General features: G+C 34.7%; 2 protein-coding genes across 2 annotated transcripts in view; one reads left to right on the forward strand and one right to left on the reverse strand.

Annotated features, from left to right (window-relative positions):
- The window catches only part of LOC136025100 (vitelline membrane outer layer protein 1 homolog), a 47,816-nt gene extending 39,292 nt beyond the window's left edge, over window positions 1–8,524 (reverse strand). The window contains exon 1 of the mRNA XM_065700824.1: window positions 8,404–8,524. Coding sequence (XP_065556896.1) covers window positions 8,404–8,421 — 18 coding nt within the window. The 5' untranslated portion in view covers window positions 8,422–8,524. The remainder of the gene's footprint in view (window positions 1–8,403) is intronic.
- A 23-nt stretch (window positions 8,525–8,547) lies between these two features.
- Window positions 8,548–21,381, forward strand: part of LOC136025101 (insulin-like peptide) — a 62,767-nt gene continuing 49,933 nt past the window's right edge. The window contains exon 1 of the mRNA XM_065700826.1: window positions 8,548–8,682. Within this exon, the coding sequence (XP_065556898.1) occupies window positions 8,642–8,682 (41 nt within the window). The 5' untranslated portion in view covers window positions 8,548–8,641. The remainder of the gene's footprint in view (window positions 8,683–21,381) is intronic.

The raw sequence follows: 21,381 nt of genomic DNA on the forward strand, positions 1-21,381 counted from the left end.
AAATCGGGAGCAAGTACAAAATTTATCAACCAAAAGCTGTGGTTTTCATGGATTATTATACTTTATTTTTTAATGTTGCGGGTACACTTACAGTGAATTTCTTAGCATTTATGGTGACAGCCCTTGATTGAACGATTTCCTAGTTGAAAATACTCTTTCCTGCCTGTATAATGTAAATTTCAGTGTGATATGAGTGAACTGCTTTAAAAATATTTGTGAATTTGTTTATTAATGAAATTTGTATGTACAAAACTCTGTTTTTTAGATTTCTTTTTTTACGAATAGGTAGTCATCGGAAAAGATAAGTGGTGGCAGCTCATTAGGATTTAACTTTTATTCATCTTGGCATGCAAAGTCAGGGTCAAATTTTCCACAATATAATGTAGCTTCATTTTTATTATATCTCTTCGTATAATCTATAATGCTATTTTGATTTAAATCGTCAAATTCATTTGTTTCAATTTGCTTATTTGAAGCAATGTCGCACACAAAATTCTATTATGAAAAATCACTCTCTGTAACAGCCAAATTAAAATCTCTAGGTTTATAATACTAGTAGCCGGTATCTTCACAGCGATGTCGTAACAACAAGACTTATTTATTTTTCCAACAATTAAAGGAACTGGCATCACATATAGGGTCTTTTGCAATCATACCACAGTAAGTATTTTCCCACTGATCATGTTTATCATAGTGACAATTGGAGCATAGGAAACCTCTAGTGTGAGAGTCACAAATATCTTTAAGACAGGAATTACAGTCTTTAATTCGCACTGCGTATTCTATTTGCAATTTACATGGAGTGCATAATCTGCACTTTTCGTTATAGTCATCCGTAATAAACATTTTTCTATGTTGACTTTCTCACTGCTAAACAGAGACTGACTCACGATCAACAAAATGAATATCTTTTAGAAGCAACAATCGATTGCCATCACCAAACTTGTTTAGACAATATTTTTCAACTCATGTGTTACTGCAATGCAAAATGGCTGTCTTAAATGAATTTCTAGGAAGTGGTTAAAAGCAAAAGCCCAATATCATTTCGTTTTGTTTTAATTACTACGTTAATAAATTCAGTAAAAGCATCTGGGCCACGACGTAAAAGTTTCATGGAATAGTACAAAGACAGGGAATCGCTTCTCATTATATCGTTAAGCAATCTTTGAGAAAACTCTCAGCTCTAGAAAATCATTATCTAGAATTAACCGTTTTTCCAAAGTCGCTAGTTTCCTTAAGATTTTTGGTTCTCAAATCCTGTCATTTTTAATCCTGACACTCTAACTATCAATTACCGGCTAACGAAGATTATTTCTCGTTAGTAACTAACCCAGTCTCATTTTATAGGTTGATTCAGATCGTTGTCTTCCATATATTTCACTGTTGATATTAACCCGTCTTGTAATCTTTGTATATGTATTATATCCACTTTTGCTGCAAAACTTGCCTTTTTCCGACTTGAATTTGCTTTATAATATAATGATATTATATATCGCATAAACATATTGTCCCATTCTAGGGTTAGCCGGTAACCCTTTTCGGCGTTGTTAGCGCCTTCAATATCCAAAAGAGTAAAATTATCCATTACTAAAGATTACTGTTTTTCTATACTAAAGCAAATCGTAAGATCCAACAAGTCGTGTGTCTTAACCTCCAAAACCTGTTATTGGAGAATCATAAAGGCCCCTCCGAAGCCACAAAAAATCACGCAAGATTACGACATCTTCACCTGTAAATATTGGACCAAGATCAATTTGGATCATACCCGTACTTGAAGTTGCCCTGAAGGTTTTTTCGTGGCCCTCGTGGGGTTTTTAAGCAATCAAAGAAACCAATAGGTAACGTTTGCATCTTGACTAGTGGATCCTTAATGTCCCCCCCCCCTACGTCTTTAGGTCTTTAAACAATCAAAGAAACCATGACGTAACGTTTGTATCTTGACTAACGGAACCTAAAAAGTTTTATTACATAACAACCAAAAATAAACAAACCCTATTATGCAGCAACCAGAAAAATCTTGAAGTAAAGAAGCCCTGGCCCTCAATGGTTTTAAAGTAATCAAAGAAAAACCCCACCCTATTCCGTAATTAAGATCTACATCTTTTCGAAAACATTACCTATTACGTAACTTGCACCAGCGTTTCGCCCTGAGGGGGATCGGCGTTAAACTTCTTTATCATCTTTAATCATAACAGGAAGAAAGGAGTGGCGGCAATGGGCATCCTTAAAGTGTCTATGCGAATACTACTCTTATGCTGTATAATTAGTCAAATTTGAACTCAGTGCCTCCATTGCACATTGAAAAACTTATATGCAGCCTGAAAAAGTCAATAAAAAGTTCTGGAGCGGAAAAAACAAAACTGTCGATCGAACATGAACAAAGCCACGGCCGCATACAGGGTATTAATCCAGCTCCTTCCCCAAAATATATTTCTTACGGTTTTCCTGTTGCCTATAATTTGTCATATTTCTTTTTTTTTTACTTCAGTCCCTTCTTTGTAATATATTTTCATACATGGGCCTATTTGGGTAGATTTATCGCCAAAAATCTGAAAATTAAAGCTCATTTGAGAAAAACGACCAGATTTGGCCCATTTTTTTCTTAGCAAAAAATTGTGTTTTCTTATTACTAATTCCATACGTTATAGTAGGCTATATACATTTGGGCTTAGAAACTCATTTTATTGCAAGGTCTTAATAAGAAGAAAACTACATTTAGCTAAGTTTTGTGTGCATTTGTGAACCTGTTTGTGAAATAAAAATAACGTATCTTGCCTTCAACTGGCTTATTGAGATAAAAATATTTTGTTAAGTTTATTTTTGGACGTCTTACAGCGTTTTTCCCGCTTGCTAAATTCTCATGTACTCGGACTAATGTCCATTAGATCGTGTTATTAAACGTCTGATGGCATGTTTAGCTCTCCGTATAATATTTTTATCGACCAAACATGACAAAAAATATGTCCACGATAGTAATTTATGTGTCTTCCCTTTTATTTACCTTGTCAGTAGTTTTGATATTGACTTGAGCGATAGTAACAGCACATTGAGTAGGAAGGAAATTCAAAGAATTCAAGGAATTTCAAGTCACGGGCAAAGGAATTTCTTTTATCTCGTGAGTGGTTTTGATGTGAAGCCCACTCTAGGTTGATAACCTAGGGTGATAACCTCGCTTGCCCTTCCAAGATTATTGCCTTTCTTGGCATGCGAATGGCGAATAGTGTTTGTTTTGTTTTTTAATAAATGTATGTCTCAATATCTCGAAGATGAAATATGACTAATATTTTTGTCATATTAAAAGTTTGTTCCCTCTACAAAAATCTTTAATTATCCCTTACTTCGGTACTTTTTGGGAATCCCTATATTTTAAATGATAAATATCTGTTCGTTTGCGTTGTTCAAAGCAGATAATACAAGGGTTAAGTTAACCATATGTTCAATAGGCTTATTGCAATTGATTTTTGTAATTGTTGGATTCTATAGTCAATTCCAATTACTGAATTGCGTTCAAAAGCTCCTAATGCTCCTAATTTGCTTTTTGTGCCTCAGAACTCAATAAGCTACGATTTCTCATTTTACAGAAAATATTTAATTTAATCAGCTAGAAAACTGGATTATATAAGTCAATAGGTTTGCATAGTTATTATTTTATTTCTTTTTTTCTTTTTTAGTAAGAGATACCTTTCAGTTTTTGAATTGTGTCCAAAAAAGCACAATAATTACGCCTATTCAACAGGAAGTTACAATTAATTGTAAAAGCTATTGCGCGCGGAGTAAAATTCGATTTTCTACCCAGTCCTTCCACTAAATCAAACTCGGGTACTGAAATTCGTCTGGGACGACTATGAGTTGCACTCAAAAAAAAATTAATGTGTTTGGGGCTGCGTCTCAAAGTCACCCTTCCGCACTGTTAGCGGTCAAAGATTTTGTTAGGAGAAATCGTGACAATTCCACCCTGATACCACAACGAGGTGACGCAAGCAGGCAAATGTATAATAAAAAAATAATATGTACAGTCATTCGTTGATTCGCCAATTCAAATTTCTGTTTCAGAAAACAAAACAGCTTGCTTCAAAATTATCAGTTGACGTTTTTAAAGTTTTGTTTAGGTATACATTTTCTGGAATTTTAAAACGAAATGAAACTAAAAAGAAGAATAGTGACAAAACAGTAGTCTTTTCAAAACAGTAAAACTAAATTTGAGAACCTCAAATATATTTATTCAAAGAAGTTATAGTGCTCTCTCTTGTAAAACTGATTCGTATATTTTATCTTTTACTGTTGTGACAACTAAAAGATACGGAATTCGAAATACGCATCGTTTTTAGAAATCACAAACGACACTTTGGTGTTTGGGGGGCCTGGACAAAAGTAGTCAAACACTTATTTGTGATAAGTGCTTGTTGTTTTAAGTTTGAGCTAAGAAATCACTTTAGTTTCTGACCCCTTGGGGTTTGACTTATTTAGTCACAGTAATTTCACAAAGGACAAACTCCTTTAGTCTCTTACGACTTCCTTTAGTTCCTTCTGACTTTCTGAGGTTCTTGGTCTCTTTCAACCGAATCGAGTCCGATATATATCTTCACATTCTTCCGAGTTGCTCTAGTTAGTTTTCGATGTTCTAGGTATCCTCCACCTGTTTTTAAAGCTATTCTGACTTTTATAATCTTCTTCCGAAATTTTTTTTTTACCTTATTTCGTCTCATCTGACTTTTTGCTACTTGCGTATTATTCAGAACACACTCAATAAGTGAAGGTAGGTTCTTCCGTGAAACGAACTACGATGCGAAAATCCGGTTTCATAGCCCCGAAGACAGAACTAAATTTAGTTTGCTACGCATATTGGTAGAAGATAGTGTCTGAACATGGAATTTGGAATGAAGATTTGGGATTTGCCAAAGACTAAAAAAGAGACGATTAAATTTTGTCAGGATAAGGGGTTGTTGCCCACAACAAAACAGTGTGTCACAAAATGGACACAAAATGACTTTGTAAAATATTCAATAAGGCATTATATTTTCATCATATTTTGTTTTATTTTATTAGCTTTATCAAAACTTTGGGCTATATATTAGCACATTAGGGGGGTGGGGTGCATTATATCAAATACCTAACTTAACCTAACCTAACCACCTCTATATATAAAATGTTTAATTAAAATTTACCTGCATCGTAGTTTGTTTCTCGAAAGAACCTAACTTCACTTATTAAGTGTGTTCTGAATGATACGCAAGTACTGACTTTCTTTATTGTCCCACGACTTGCTCAAGACATTTTCTGATTTTGTTGGTCTCTACCTAGCTCTCAAAGTCTATTCCAGCTTTCGAAGTTCTTTTCCATCAGTGTTGGTCTCCTACAGCCTCCTTTCATCCCATATGACTTCCTTTGCTGCCTTCTAGCTTCCTTTACAGCCTTCTAACTAGCTCTACTATTTTCTTTCTATGTGACCCTTTTTATTTCTTACAAGTTGAATTAGACTACTCCAATTTTCAAAACCCTTCTCTGACGTTTCTGGTCCTTCCAACTTCCCTCCCGACTTCCTTTACTGTCTTTCCACTTCCTTCACTAGTCCTTTTCCCAAGTCCTTCGTCTTCTGTAGTTATGTTTGGGCTCTTCTGACTTTCAAAGTCCTATTCCGAATTTTTTTTTATCTAATTTAGCGTAATTCGTCATATTTAACTTTCTTTACTGGATGCCAATTAGGTCTATGTCTTTCTGATTTTTTTTTAGTTCCTTGCATTTTTATACACACTATTCCGACTTCATAGACGTTTCCCAACTTTTTTGTTCTAATCCACCTCTTGAGTCCCTTTCAAGCTTCCTTTACTTCTTCCAAACTTTCTTTATAGTCCTCCTGAGCAGGTCATTTTTTATTTTTTTTTTTTTTTTTGAAGCGTCGGAAGGAGTCAATACAAGAATAGGAAAAAAATCTTTTGCGAGTAATTAGTCAAAATTCTTCATGTGCAGGAAATTTTTATCTAAGAAATGAGAGAGATCTTCATGGGATCATCTGTTGGGATCTTCACTTCTTTAGGTTTGAACAAATGTATCAAGGGACTTTGAAAGAAAATGAAATGTGCCAAAAAGCTGAATTGCGTTTTTTTTATTGTTTTCATTACGCAACGAAACTTTCAATAACATAAGCCTTCCACTCCTTTTGGCAATAGGTATAAACTCAAAATCTACTATATGAAAATGGGAATACCCAGCATAAAATGTTTAGTGTCATAGACTAAATTATAAAAACCAACTGGAATACACAGTTTGCTTCTTAAAACTGAATTACAGACAATATGTGCTATACCTCTCAAACTATTTGTAAAATGATCGCGGTCTAAAACTGAACATTTTCCTATTGATTTTTTCTATAGTTTGGTTTCTAGTGCCTTGTCGCAAGTCGAACAGTCTTTTTGACCAGTTTTTCTTTATCAGCTTTTTAATTACTATTGACTAATTGTGTCATATATTTCACCTATCCATGTCTCAATATCTCGGAGGAGCCACTTTAAGAACTTCGATATGGCAATATGGGCCCCGATCCTATCTCTAGTCTATCAATTCTCTATTTTATTTAACAACAACACAGCCAGAATTATAATCCGTTTTTTTTAATAATTTCAACAAAATCGTCCAGTATTTTGTGTTACATAGACATTCTATAGTTATAATGAACAAGTTCAAATTTAGATTAATTTTATCGAGTTTTGCGACTACTTATAATTCATGGGTGAAAAATATTTTAAATGTTCTTTCAAATCCTCTTTAGTTGACTTAGATACGTTTAAATTCAACATCCCATCACGATAAAAGAGGACAGGGGTCCTAGCTGATTACGCAAGCTTTTTGCTCCTCTTTCAGCATACGATCTAGCATATCTCCTAAGGTATTCCTAAAATCCGCAACATTTTTTTGCGGCAAAATAAAACTTTATGATTATGAACAACAGCAAATTTTTAAAAACAAAGCTTTTAATACTTGCTCAAAGGATTTCTTGCCCAAGTACTTGCTCAAAGACTTTCAAGACACGTCAAATATACCCTCAGGATGAAAAACAAATGTAGTACCTGAGAGCAATTGCTCATACGGAAGGTTAAAAAGATACTTCAACGTTAAAAAAGAAACCACAAGGACATACTTTTTCATTAACTTTTAACGGAACCCCCCTAAGAAGAATATTATTAACTTTAAAATCACTCCTTTCTCCAAATCTTCGTGTCCCCCATTGCTTGCGGTCAGATTGAAGCTTAAACAAATTTAGAAGGTAAAAAATTTACAGTTGTGAAGGATTTGACGAAAAAATGGTAGAAAAATAGATACAAATTGTCCAAACACATTTTGCTCTCCGGGGTCAAGTTTTTCTCTCTTTGCTCTCAAGAAGAATTGCACCAATTGCCATGTTTTATGCTCCTTTTTTAAAATGACGTATTAAACAATCCTTCGCAAGACAGGGAATTGAGACAAATCTGAGTTATGTGGTGGTTGAATTGATGGTGGTTTAGTTTTGCGGTGGTTGAGTTGACGGTCGTTGACTTCATAGGGGTTGAATTGTGTGGTGGTTTGAGCTATGGGGTGGTTGATTTGTTTGGTGGCTAAATTTAGGATAGTTGAGTTAAACTGAAGCTGAATTCAGTGTGGTTGATTTATTTGATGGCCAAGTTGGTGGTTGCTGGCCTGTACGTTGGTTGGGTTGATGGTGGTTGAGTTTTTGGTAGTTGAATTTAAGGCAGTCGAGTTAAGTGGTAGTTGAGTTCAGGGTGGTTGAGTTGTTTGGTGGTCAAGTTGAGGGTGGTTGAGCTTTTTGGTGGATGAATTTAACCTAGTTGAGTCATGTGGTAGCTGAGTTAAGAGTGGTTGAGGTGATTGGTGGTTAAGTTATGATGGTTGAGTTGATGGTGGTTGAGTTACATGGAGATCTTTTGTTTTATTTTTACTTCATTTTGTTCCATGTTTTCTTCAGAAGAGCCGCTAAATTGTAATTTTCTCCTGTTTTACTACTGTGCATCTAGTAGAAAAGATGACTTTCGTAAGATTTAAAAATATCAAGAACTTTTTCTCAAGAACTCATTTTCTCTTTTGAAAATATACTTTTCAATTTCTTATTCATCCTAGGACTAAAGTAGTCAATATGTAGCTTTGGACCCGTACCACATGACCAAAAACATAAGATAAGAAGCTAGACCTTATATTCTTTTCTGATTTACGTGAGGCTTAGAAAAAGAAATTTGTTTCCAATTTCAAAATTCAAAATTTGAATTATCCATAGCCAGATCATGACTATTAATGTTAAAAATGCTAATCAATAAAATCTAGTTATATGTAAGAACACTTGTCTATGAAAAAATAGAAAATAAAGTCTTCCTCAAAACTCTGATTGTTTATATTAATATTGTTGTTAGTCCTTACCTGTTCTGAAGTAACCATTGCCTTTTCGTCTTAGCTCAAAATCCTATATTCTATTAATCTTAATCCAAAACCAATTTAAAAACCGGATATGCATCGCTTGTTTAAATATTTCGCCTCATGTAACAGAAAGCCATTTGCACAAAAAGCAAAAAATCGAGCTTTCAAATGAAATCCCACGATTTTAATTGACACGAAAGCAAAAGCATCACCTTTAGTAGTTTTCAATTAGCAGCGAAGGATGAAGCCTGTTTTTTTGTTTGCTCTGTGTATCGCTGTATGGTATGTGATTTATATTTACTCGAGCTATTGAATCCTTTTTTAAATTAAATTTGCAATTTTCCCTGCATTTGGAAATCAATGAAATTTGGGCGGAGCACTTATTTCACTTTTGGGAGAAGGGGGAGACAAGCAAAAGTAGAAAATTCTTGACCAGGGTCAAAATTGGTGCAAAACTATTTTTGCCCCGTTTTCAGATAGTATTCCTGTTTTGCAAAAATTTCAAGAATGTTATGGTCCAGATTCGTCTCCAAAATAACGTCCCTGATAAACCAGCCTTTAATAAAAATAAAAATAAAGTAAAGATTAACATTAAAAACTAAAGTGAACCACAAATTATTCGTATAGGACGGAAACCCCTCCCCCCTCCATAACTCCCCTCTTTTTGTGCCAATTTTTTCTCCCCAATGGTGTAACGACGACTTCTGAAGTTCAAAGGAAATGGGAACTAGATACAAAGGATTTTTTTTTCACAATAACCCAAAATGGAAGGAATTATAAAATTGTATTAAATAATATTTATTGTATTAAATAATTGTATTAATTTATAAAATATATTTATTGTAAACCAAAACATTTTTGGTTTAAATATTTTAAACGGCGATCTGTAAACAAACATTTGCTATTGCCAACTAACTTCATTCAGTGCACTCATAAACACTATCAGCATAGCTTTATCAAAACTTTAACGTAAAAAACCGACAGTTTAAGGAAGGTTGGCCCCCTCGTATGCGAAACAATTACTTATTCCATGGTTCTATAATAATAATTAATTAATGTAATCAAATAATATCTAAGTACCAGGAATAATTTCTGTTACTTACTAAGAACTTTTAAAACTTACTAGGAATAGAAATTATTTCTTATATGGGGGTATCTGCCCCCGTCCTCTAAACTAAGTTCTTTAAACTAAAGTATTATAGTACTTTAGAAACACTTCCTTCCAATTCAACCAGCCTTATGTCTAGGGAGTCTCTTTTCAAGCTTCAGCACAAAGAACGAGGGGTCAAAGTTAGTACGATTCCATACGATTCCAATATACGGAATCGTAGGAGTTCGGTTTAACTTTAACATCGATTTTCCCTTCCGATTCAAGAACTTGTTATTTCTGTTCTTTTTTTATGCCAAGCCTGGATTACCACCTGGCTACAACCCCTTCAGAAGCGACTCCTTAAATGAAACATGTGGAAACTCACGCATCCGCGATCTGAGCTCGTTACTTTTGAAGGGTAAGACTAAACTTGATGAAACTTATATATTTAAAATCAGCAAAAAAATATGATTCTTTTGATGTAACTATTGGTATCAAAATTCCTTTTTGTAGGTTCGGTTACTATTGAGCCGGGTCGCTCCTTGCTACAGTTCGTCACCGTGAACTATTTGATTTCGTTGTTATTAAAAAGGGCATATAATTTAAGATACTTACTTGAATAAGCTTTTTCCTCAACTCCTTCAACCAGTGGTTTTATGCATTTCCCCCGGTAAAATTAAAGCTTTCTAAAACATACAAAAATTGCCTTCTAAAAACAGGTAGCCTCCTCCTTGCATTTCAGATATGGCACTCAAGTTTTAACATCGCTGCTTACTTTTAGTATAACATTTGATCTATTTCAACATGTTTTCGTCTTTAATTTCATATTTCGTTGATTTGTATATTTTCATCGATTTTGAAATATCAACACAGCTCATACCTAACCATGGGAATATGTGGTTTTCTTGCAAAAGATAGAAGAATTATTTATTTTATAAAAAATCTTCATTTTTTACCAATTATGAGCAACAAGTAAAGAACAAACCATACTGAATCAGGCAACAGAGTTGCCAGATTCAGTGTGGTTAAAAGCTCTTTTGAAAGACAACTTTTAAAAGTTCTTTTAAAAGACAAGAAAATTATTTGTTTAACATGAGCACCAAGTAAAGAACAAACCACACGGAATCAGGCAACAGAGTCTCTCAAACTTCGTAAAGCTCTTTCAAAAGAAGCAAGAATTATTTATTTAACAAAAAAAAATTTCGTGTTTTAATGAGCACAAAGAAAGGAACAAACCACACGGAATCAGGCAAAAGAGTCTCTCATACCCCGTAAAGTTCTTTTAAAAGATAGGGGGATTATTTATCGAACAACAATATTCGTTTTTTCACGAGCATCAAGAAAAGAACAAACCACGCGGAATTGGACAACCTACCGTAAAGCTCTTTTAAGACATACAAGAATTATCTATCTAACAAAAAATCTTCGTTTTTCCATGAGCACCAAGTAAATAACAAACCACACGGAATCGGGCGACAGAGTCTCACAAAACCAGTAAGTTCTTTTAAAAGATACAAGAAATATTTATCTGACAAAAAATTTTCGTTTTTAAATGAGCAGCAAGTAAATTACAAACCAGGCGGGATCGGGCAAGAGTCTCTCAAACCCCGTAAAGTCGTTTTAAAAGATACAAGAATTATTTATCTGACAAAAAATTTTCGTTTTTATGGCTCTACCAAGTGACATGTAGCGATCGCAAAATCCGTCGGTCGGTCTGTCGGTCTGTCTGTCCTGGTTTGCTACTTTTGGCACTTCCAGGTAAACTAGGACGATGAAATTTGGCAGGCGTATCAGGAACCAGACTAGATTAAATTAGAAATCGTCGTTTCCTCGATTCGACCATCTGGGGGGAGTGGGGGACGGTTAAATCGGAAAAATTAAAAAAAATGAGGTATTTTTTACTTACGAACGGGTGATCGGATCTTGATTAAATTCGATGTTTGAAAGGATATCGTGTCTCAGAACTCTTATTTAAATCCTGACTGGATCTGGTGACATTTCGGGGAATTTGGGGGGACCTAAAATTTTGGAAAACACTTAGAGTGGAGGGATCGGGATAAAAATCGGTGGGGAAAATAATCACAAGTCTTAGATACGTGACTGACATAACCAGAACAGATCCGCTCTCTTTGGGGGAGTTGGGGGGAGGGTTGAATCTAAAAAATTATAAAAAAATGAGGTATTTTTAACTTACTAAGGAGTGATCGGATCTTAATGAAATTTTATGTTTGGAAGGATATCGTGTTTCAGACCTCTTATTTAAAATCTCGACTGGATCCGGTGACATTGTAGGGAGTTGGGGGGCCTAAAATCTTTGAAAACGCTTAGAGTGGAGGGATCGGGATGAAACATGGTGGGGAAAAGTAAACACAAGTCCTAGATACGTGATTGACATAACCGGAACGGATCTGCTCTCTTTGGGGGAGTTGGGGGAGGTTAATTCTAAAAAATTAGAAAAAAATGAGGTATTTTTAACTTACGAAGGAGGGATCGGATCTTAATGAAATTCCATATATTGAAGGACCTCGTAACTCAGATCTTTTATTTTAAATCCTGACCGGATCCAGTGTCATTGGGGGGACCGGAAATCTTGGAAAACACTTAAACCGGAGGGATCAGGATGAAACTTGGTGGGAAGAATAAGCACAAGTCCACGATATGTGACGGAAATAGCCGGACCGGAACCGCTCTCTTTGGTGGAGTTGAGGGGGGGGGGGGTTGTTCGGAAAAATTTGAAAAAAATGAGGTATTTGTAACTTACTAACGGGAGATCAGATCATAATGAATTTGATCTTTAGAAGGATCTTGTGCTTTAGAACTCTCATTTTAAATCCCGACCAGATCTGGTGACATTGGGGGGAGGGCTGGAGGGGGAAACCAGAAATCTTGGAAACCGGAAAACATGGAAAACGCTTAGAGTTGAGGGATCAGGATGAAACTTAATGGGAAGAATAAGCACAAGTTATAGATATGTGATTGAAATGATTGGAATGGATCCGTTCTCAATAGGGGAGCTGGGGGCTGTTAAGTTGGAAAAATTAGAATAATTGAGGTATTTTAATTAAGAACGAATGGCCGGGTCTAAATGAAATTTAATATTTAGAAGGAACTCATGTCTTAGAGCTCTTATTTCAAATCCCGACCAGATCTGTTGACATTGAAGGGAGTTGGAGGGGAAAACCGGAAATCTTGGAAAATGCTTATATATGTCGTAGATACGTGATTTACGTACTGGACTGGATACAATCTGTTGGGGGGAGTTAGGGGGTGGGGTTCAGTGCTTTGACGAGTTTAGTGCTTCTGGACGAACTAGGATGATGAAAATAGGTAGGCGTGTCAGGGTGCTGCGTAAATTGACTTGATTCGCCGATTCGACCATCTAGGGGCTGAAGGGAGAGGAAATATTAGAAAAATTGAGATATTTTTAACTTATGAGCGGGTGATCGGATCTTATGAATTTTTATATTTAGAAGGACCTCGTGACTCAGATCCCTTATTTTATGTCCAAACTGGCACTAAGCCTCTGCTTTTCCTTTTAAAGCAATATATTGATTCTTAGAATTTTGCCAGAGCTCATACCATATAAGCTCTTGGCTCTTCTGGCCTCGTCACAAGTGCCATATGAGCTATTAGCTCTTGTTTAATGAGCAGGAAGTAAAGAACAAACAACATGGTATCGGGCAAGAGTCTCTCAAACCCCGTAAAGTATATTTAAAAGATACGAGAATTAGTTATCTGACAAAAAAACTTCGTTTTTAATGAGCAGCAAGTAAAGAACAAACCACGCGGGATTGGGCAAAACAGTCTCTCAAACCCCGTAGGCTAAATTCCTTTTAAAAGATACAGGAATTACTCATCTGACAAAAAAATCTTCGGTTTTTAATGAGCTGCAAGTAAAGAACAAACCACGCAGGATCGGGCAAAAGAGTCTCTCAGACCCCGTGAAGTCCTTTTAAGAGATTCAGGAATTATTTATCTGACAAGAAATCTTCATTTTTTAATGAGCAGCAAGTAAAGAACAAACCACGTGGGATCGGGCAAAAGAGTCTCTCAAACCCCGTAAAGTCCTTTTAAGAGATACAAGAATTACTTATCTCGCAAAAAATCTTCGTTTTTTAATGAGCAGCAAGTAAAGAACAAACCACGCGGAATAGGGTGACAGAGTCTCTCAAAACCAGTGAAGTTCTTTTAAAAGATACAAGAATTATTTATCTGACAAAAAATCTTCGTTTTTTAGTGCGCAGCAAGTAGAGAACGAACCACACGGAATCGGGCGACAGAGTCTCTCAAAACCCGTAAAGTTCTTTTAAAAGATACAAGAATTATTTATCTGACAAAAAATCTTCGTTTTTTAATGAGCAGCAAGTAAAGAACAAACCGCACGGAATCGGGCGACAGAGTCTCTCAAAACGAATAAAGTTCTTTTAAAAGAAACAAGAATTATTTATCTGACAAAAAATCTTCGTTTTTAATGAGTAGCAAGTAAAGAACAAATCACACAGAATAGGGCGACAGAGTCTCTCAAAACCAGTAAAGTCCTTTTAAAAGATACAAGAGTTATTTATCTGACAAAAAATCTTCGTTTTTTAATGAGCAGCAAGTAAAGAACAAACCGCACGGAATCGGGCGACAGAGTCTCTCAAAACGAATAAAGTTCTTTTAAAAGAAACAAGAATTATTTATCTGACCAAAAATCTTCGTATTTTTAATGAGCAGCAAGTAAATAACAAACCACGCGGGATCGGGCAAAAGAGTCTCTCAAACCCCGTAAAGTCCTTTTAAGAGATACAAGAATTACTTATCTGGCAAAAAATCTTCGTTTTTTAATGAGCAGCAAGTAAAGAACAAACCACGCGGAATAGGGTGACAGAGTCTCTCAAAACCAGTGAAGTTCTTTTAAAAGATACAAGAATTATTTATCTGACAAAAAATCTTCGTTTTTTAATGAGCAGCAAGTAAAGAACGAACCGCACGGAATCGGGCGACAGAGTCTCTCAAAACCAGTAAAGTTCTTTTAAAAGATACAAGAATTATTTATCTGACAAAATATCTTCGTTTTTTAATGAGTAGCAAGTAAAGAAAAAACCACACGAAATCGGGTGACAGAGTCTCTGAAAACCAGTAAAGTTCTTTTAAAATATACAAGAATTATTTATCTGACAAAATATCTTCGTTTTTTAATGAGTGGCAAGTAAAGGACAAACCATACGGAATCGGGTGACAGAGTCTATCAAAACCAGTAAAGTTGTTTTAAAAGATACTTTAATTATTTATCTGACAAAAAATCGTCGTTTTTTCATGACCAGCAAGTAAAGAAAAAACCACGCGGGATCGGGCAAAAGAGTCTCTCAAACCTCGTAAAGTCTTTTTAAAAGATACAAAAATTATTTATCTGACAAAAATTATTTATCTGACAAAAAATCTTCGTTTTTTAATGAGTAGCAAGTAAAGAATAAATCACACAGAATCTGGCGACAGAGTCTCTCAAAACCAGTAAAGTCCTCTTAAAAGATACAAGAGTTATTTATCTGCCAAAATATCTTTCGGGCAAAAGAGTCTCTCAAACTCCGTAAACTCCTTTTAAAAGATACAAGAATTATTTATCTGACAAAAAATCTTCGTTTTTTAATGAGCAGCAAGTAAAGAACAAACCACACGGAATCGCGAGACAGAGTCTCTCAAAACCAGTAAAGTTCTTTTAAAAGATACAAGAATTATTTATCTGACAAAAAATCTTCGTTTTTTCATGAGAATCATGTAAAGAACAAACCACGCGGTATCGGGCAAAAGAGTCTCTCAAACTCCGTAGAGTGCTTTGAAAAGAAACAAGAATTATTTTTCTGACAAAAATGTTTTGTTTTTCAATGAGCAGCAAGTAAAGAACAAACCACACGGAGTCGGGCGACAGAGTCCCTCAAGATCAGTAAAGTTCATTTAAAAGATACAAGAATTATTGCCTGACAGAAAATCTTCGTTTTTTCATGAGCATCAAGTTAAGAACAAACCACACGGGAACAAGCAAAAGAGTCTCTCAAACCCCGTAAAGTCCTTTTAAAAGATACGAGAATTATTTATCTTACAAAAATCTTCGTTTTTTAATGAGCAGCAAGTAAGGAACAAACCACACGGAATCGGGCGACACAGTCTCTCAGAATCAGTAGAGTTCTTTTAAAAGATATAAGAATTATTTATCTGACAAAAAATCTTCGTTTTTTCATAAGCAGCAAGTAAAGAACAAACCACACGGGATCGAGCAAAAGAGTCTCTCAAACCCCGTAAAGTCCTTTTAAAAGATACAAGAATTATTTATCTGACAAAAAATCTTCGTTTTTTAATGAGCAGCAAGTAAAGAACAAACCACACGGAATCGGGCGACAGAGTCTCTCAAAACCAGTAAAGCTCTTTTAAAAGATACGAGAATTATTTATCTGACAAAAAATATTTCGGGCAAAAGAGTCTCTCAAACCCCGTAAAGTCCTTTTAATAGATACAAGAATTATTTACCTAACAAAAAATCTTCGTTTTTTAACGAGCAGCAAGTAAAGAACAAACCACACGGAATCGGGCGACACAGTCTCTCAGAATCAGTAAAGTTCTTTTAAAAGATATAAGAGTTATTCATCTAACAAAAAATATTCGTTTTTCATGAGCAGCAAGTAAAGAACATACCACACAAAATCGGGCGACAGAGTCTCTCAAAACCAGTAAAACTCTTTTAAAAGATACAAGAATTATTTATCTGACAAAAAATATTCTTTTTGTCATGAGCTTCAAGTAAATAACAAACCATGCGGGATCGGGCAAAAGAATCTCTCAAACCCCGTAAAGTCCTTTTAATAGATACAAGAATTATTTACCTAACAAAAAATCTTCGTTTTTTAACGAGCAGCAAGTAAAGAACAAACCACACAGAATCGGGCAACAAAGTCTCTCAAACTTTGTTAGGCTCTTATAAAAGACACAAGAATTATTTATCGACATAAAAAATCTTCATTTTTTAATGAGTACTAAGCAAAGAAAGAACCATACGAAATCAGGCTTGCTGGTGAAATCATTTTCACAATAAAGTCTCACAATTCACAATATCAGTCATTTTCACAATACAGAACAAACCACACGGAATCGGGCGACACAGTCTCTCAGAATCAGTAAAGTTCTTTTAAAAGATATAAGAGTTATTCATCTAACAAAAAATATTCGTTTTTCATAAGCAGCAAGTAAAGAACATACCACACAGAATCGGGCGACAGAGTCTCTCAAAACCATTAAAGCTCTTTTAAAAGATACAAGAATTATTTATCTGACAAAAAATATTCTTTTTTCCATGAGCTTCAAGTAAATAACAAACCATGCGGGATCGGGCAAAAGAATCTCTCAAACCCCGTAAAGTCCTTTTAATAGATACAAGAATTGTTTACTTAACAAAAAATCTTCGTTTTTTAACGAGCAGCAAGTAAAGAACAAACCACACAGAATCGGGCAACAAAGTCTCTCAAACTTTGTTAGGCTCTTAGAAAAGACACAAGAATTATTTATCGACATAAAAAATCTTCATTTTTTAATGAGTACTAAGCAAACGAAGAACCATACAAAATCAGGCTTGCTGGTGAAATCATTTTCACAATAAAGTCTCACAATTCACAATATCAGTCATTTTCACAATACAGAACAAACCACACGGAATCGGGCGACACAGTCTCTCAGAATCAGTAAAGTTCTTTTAAAAGATATAAGAGTTATTCATCTAACAAAAAATATTCGTTTTTCATAAGCAGCAAGTAAAGAACATACCACACAAAATCGGGCGACAGAGTCTCTCAAAACCAGTAAAGCTCTTTTAAAAGATACAAGAATTATTTATCTGACAAAAAATATTCTTTTTTTCATGAGCTTCAAGTAAATAACAAACCATGCGGGATCGGGCAAAAGAATCTCTCAAACCCCGTAAAGTCCTTTTAATAGATACAAGAATTGTTTACTTAACAAAAAATCTTCGTTTTTTAACGAGCAGCAAGTAAGGAACAAACCACACAGAATCGGGCAACAGAGTCTCTCAAACTTTGTTAGGCTCTTATAAAAGATAAAAGAATTAATTATTGAAATAAAAATCTTCATTTTTTAATGAGTACTAAGTAAAGAAAAAACCATACGAAATCAGGCTTGCTCGTGAAATCATTTTCACAATAAAGTCTCACAATTCACAATATCAGTGATTTTCACAATAAAGAACAAACCATACGGAATTGGGCGACACAGTCTCTCAGAATCAGTAGTTCTTTTAAAAAGAAAGTAAAGAAGCAGTAAGTAAAGAACATACCACACAGAATCGGGCGACAGAGTCTCTCAAAACCAGTAAAGTTCTTTTAAAAGATATAAGAATTATTTATCTAACAAAAAATCTTCGTTTTTTCATGACCAGCAAGTAAAGAACAAACCACACGGGATCGGGCAAAAGAGTATCTCAAACCCCGTAAAGTCCTTTTAAAAGATACAAGAATTATTTATCTGACAAAAAATCTTCGTTTTTAATGATCAGCAAGTAAAGAACAAACCACACGGAATCGGGCGACAGAGTCTCTCAAAACCAGTAAAGCTCTTTTAAAAGATACAAGAATTATTTATCTGACAAAAAATATTCTTTATTTTATGAGCTTCAAGTAAATAACAAACAATGCGGGATCGGGCAAAAGAGTCTCTCAAACCCCGTAAAGTCCTTTTAATAGATACAAGAATTATTTACCTAACAAAAAAACTTCGTTTTTTAACGAGCAGCAAGTAAAGAACAAACCACACGGAATCGGGCGACACAGTCTCTCAGAATCAGTAAAGTTCTTTTAAAAGATATAAGAGTTATTCATCTAACAAAAAATATTCGTTTTTCATGAGCAGCAAGTAAAGAACATACCACACAAAATCGGGCGACAGAGTCTCTCAAAACCAGTAAAACTCTTTTAAAAGATACAAGAATTATTTATCTGACAAAAAATATTCTTTTTGTCATGAGCTTCAAGTAAATAACAAACCATGCGGGATCGGGCAAAAGAATCTCTCAAACCCCGTAAAGTCCTTTTAATAGATACAAGAATTATTTACCTAACAAAAAATCTTCGTTTTTTAACGAGCAGCAAGTAAAGAACAAACCACACAGAATCGGGCAACAAAGTCTCTCAAACTTTGTTAGGCTGTTATAAAAGACACAAGAATTATTTATCGACATAAAAAATCTTCATTTTTTAATGAGTACTAAGCAAAGGAAGAACCATACAAAATCAGGCTTGCTGGTGAAATCATTTTCACAATAAAGTCTCACAATTCACAATATCAGTCATTTTCACAATACAGAACAAACCACACGGAATCGGGCGACACAGTCTCTCAGAATCAGTAAAGTTCTTTTAAAAGACATAAGAGTTATTCATCTAACAAAAAATGTTCGTTTTTCATAAGCAGCAAGTAAAGAACATACCACACAGAATCGGGCGACAGAGTCTCTCAAAACCAGTAAAGCTCTTTTAAAAGATACAAGAATTATTTATCTGACAAAAAATATTCTTTTTTTCATGAGCTTCAAGTAAATAACAAACCATGCGGGATCGGGCAAAAGAATCTCTCAAACCCCGTAAAGTCCTTTTAATAGATACAAGAATTGTTTACTTAACAAAAAATCTTCGTTTTTTAACGAGCAGCAAGTAAAGAACAAACCACACAGAATCGGGCAACAAAGTCTCTCAAACTTTGTTAGGCTCTTATAAAAGACACAAGAATTATTTATCGACATAAAAAATCTTCATTTTTTAATGAGTACTAAGCAAAGAAAGAACCATACGAAATCAGGCTTGCTGGTGAAATCATTTTCACAATAAAGTCTCACAATTCACAATATCAGTCATTTTCACAATACAGAACAAACCACACAAAATCGGGCGACACAGTCTCTAAGAATCAGTAAAGTTCTTTTAAAAGATATAAGAGTTATTCATCTAACAAAAAATATTCGTTTTTCATAAGCAGCAAGTAAAGAACATACCACACAGAATCGGGCGACAGAGTCTCTCAAAACCAGTAAAGCTCTTTTAAAAGATACAAGAATTATTTATCTGACAAAAAATATTCTTTTTTTCATGAGCTTCAAGTAAATAACAAACCATGCGGGATCGGGCAAAAGAATCTCTCAAACCCCGTAAAGTCCTTTTAATAGATACAAGAATTGTTTACTTAACAAAAAATCTTCGTTTTTTAACGAGCAGCAAGTAAAGAACAAACCACACAGAATTGGGCAACAGAGTCTCTCAAACTTTGTTAGGCTCTTTTAAAAGATACAAGAATTAATTATTGAAATAAAAAATCTTCATTTTTTAATGAGTACCAAGTAAAGAAAAAACCATACGAAATCAGGCTTGCTCGTGAAATCATTTTCACAATAAAGTCTCACAATTCACAATATCAGTGATTTTCACAATAAAGAACAAACCATACGGAATTGGGCGACACAGTCTCTCAGAATCAGTAGTTCTTTTAAAAAGCAAGTAAAGAAGCAGCAAGTAAAAAACATACCACACAGAATCGGGCGACAGAGTCTCTTAAAACCAGTAAAGTTCTTTTAAAAGATATAAAAATTATTTATCTAACAAAAAATCTTTGTTTTTTCATGACCAGCAAGTAAAGAACAAACCACGCGGGATCGGGCAAAAGAGTCTCTCAAACCCCGTAAAGTCCTTTTAAAAGATACAAGAATTATTTATCTGACAAAAAATCTTCATTTTTAATGATCAGCAAGTAAAGAACAAACCACACGGAATCGGGCGACAGAGTCTCTCAAAACCAGTAAAGCTCTTTTAAAAGATACAAGAATTATTTATCTGACAAAAAATATTCTTTTTTTCATGAGCTTCAAGTAAATAACAAACCACGCGGGATCGGGCAAAAGAGTCTCTCAAACCCCGTAAAGTCCTTTTAATAGATACAAGAATTATTTACCTAGCAAAAAATCTTCGATTTTAACGAGCAGCAAGTAAAGAACAAACCACACAGAATCGGGCAATAAAGTCTCTCAAACTTTGTTAGGCTCTTATAAAAGATACAAGAATTATTTATTGACGTAAAAAATCTTCATTTTTTAATGAGTACTAAGTAAAGAAAAAACCATACGAAATCAGGCTTGCTCGTGAAATCATTTTCACAATAAAAATATCTATAGCATCAAACAGTTCGTGGTAACGAACTGTAGTAAGGAGCGACCCGGCTCAATAGAAACCAAAACTCTAAAAAATAGAATTTTGATACCAATAGCTACATCAAAAGAATCGCATTATAATGCTGATTTTGAAATATATAAGTTTCATCAAGTTTAGTCTTACGCATCAAAAGTTACGAGCCTGAGAAAATTTGCGTTATTTTAGAAAATAGGGGGAAAAACCCCTTAAAAGTCATAGAATCTTAACGAAAATTACACCATCAGATTCAGCGTATCAGAGAACCCTACTGTAGAAGTTTCAAGCTCTTATCAGAAGGCAGATCACGGATGCGTGTTTATTTGTTTGTTTGTTTTTTTTTTTGTTTTTTTTTGTTTTTTTCCCAGGGGTGATCGTATCGACCCAGTTGTCCTAGGATTTTCCGAGAGGGCTCATTCTAACGGAAATGAAAAGTTCTAGTGCCCTTTTTAAGTGACCCAAAAAATTGGAGGGCACCAAGGCCCCCTCCCACGCTAATTATTTTCCCAAAGTCAACGAATCAAAATTCTGAGATAGCCATTTTATTCAGCGTAGTCGAAAAACCTTATAACTATGTATTTGGAGACGACTTACTCCTCCACAGTCCCCGTGGGAGGGGCTACAAGTTACAAACTTTGACCAGTGCTTACATATAGTAATGGTTATTGGGAAGTGTACAGG

This window comes from Artemia franciscana, chromosome 3 (assembly GCF_032884065.1).
Source record: "Artemia franciscana chromosome 3, ASM3288406v1, whole genome shotgun sequence".
In the NCBI taxonomy this organism is placed as follows: domain Eukaryota; kingdom Metazoa; phylum Arthropoda; class Branchiopoda; order Anostraca; family Artemiidae; genus Artemia; species Artemia franciscana.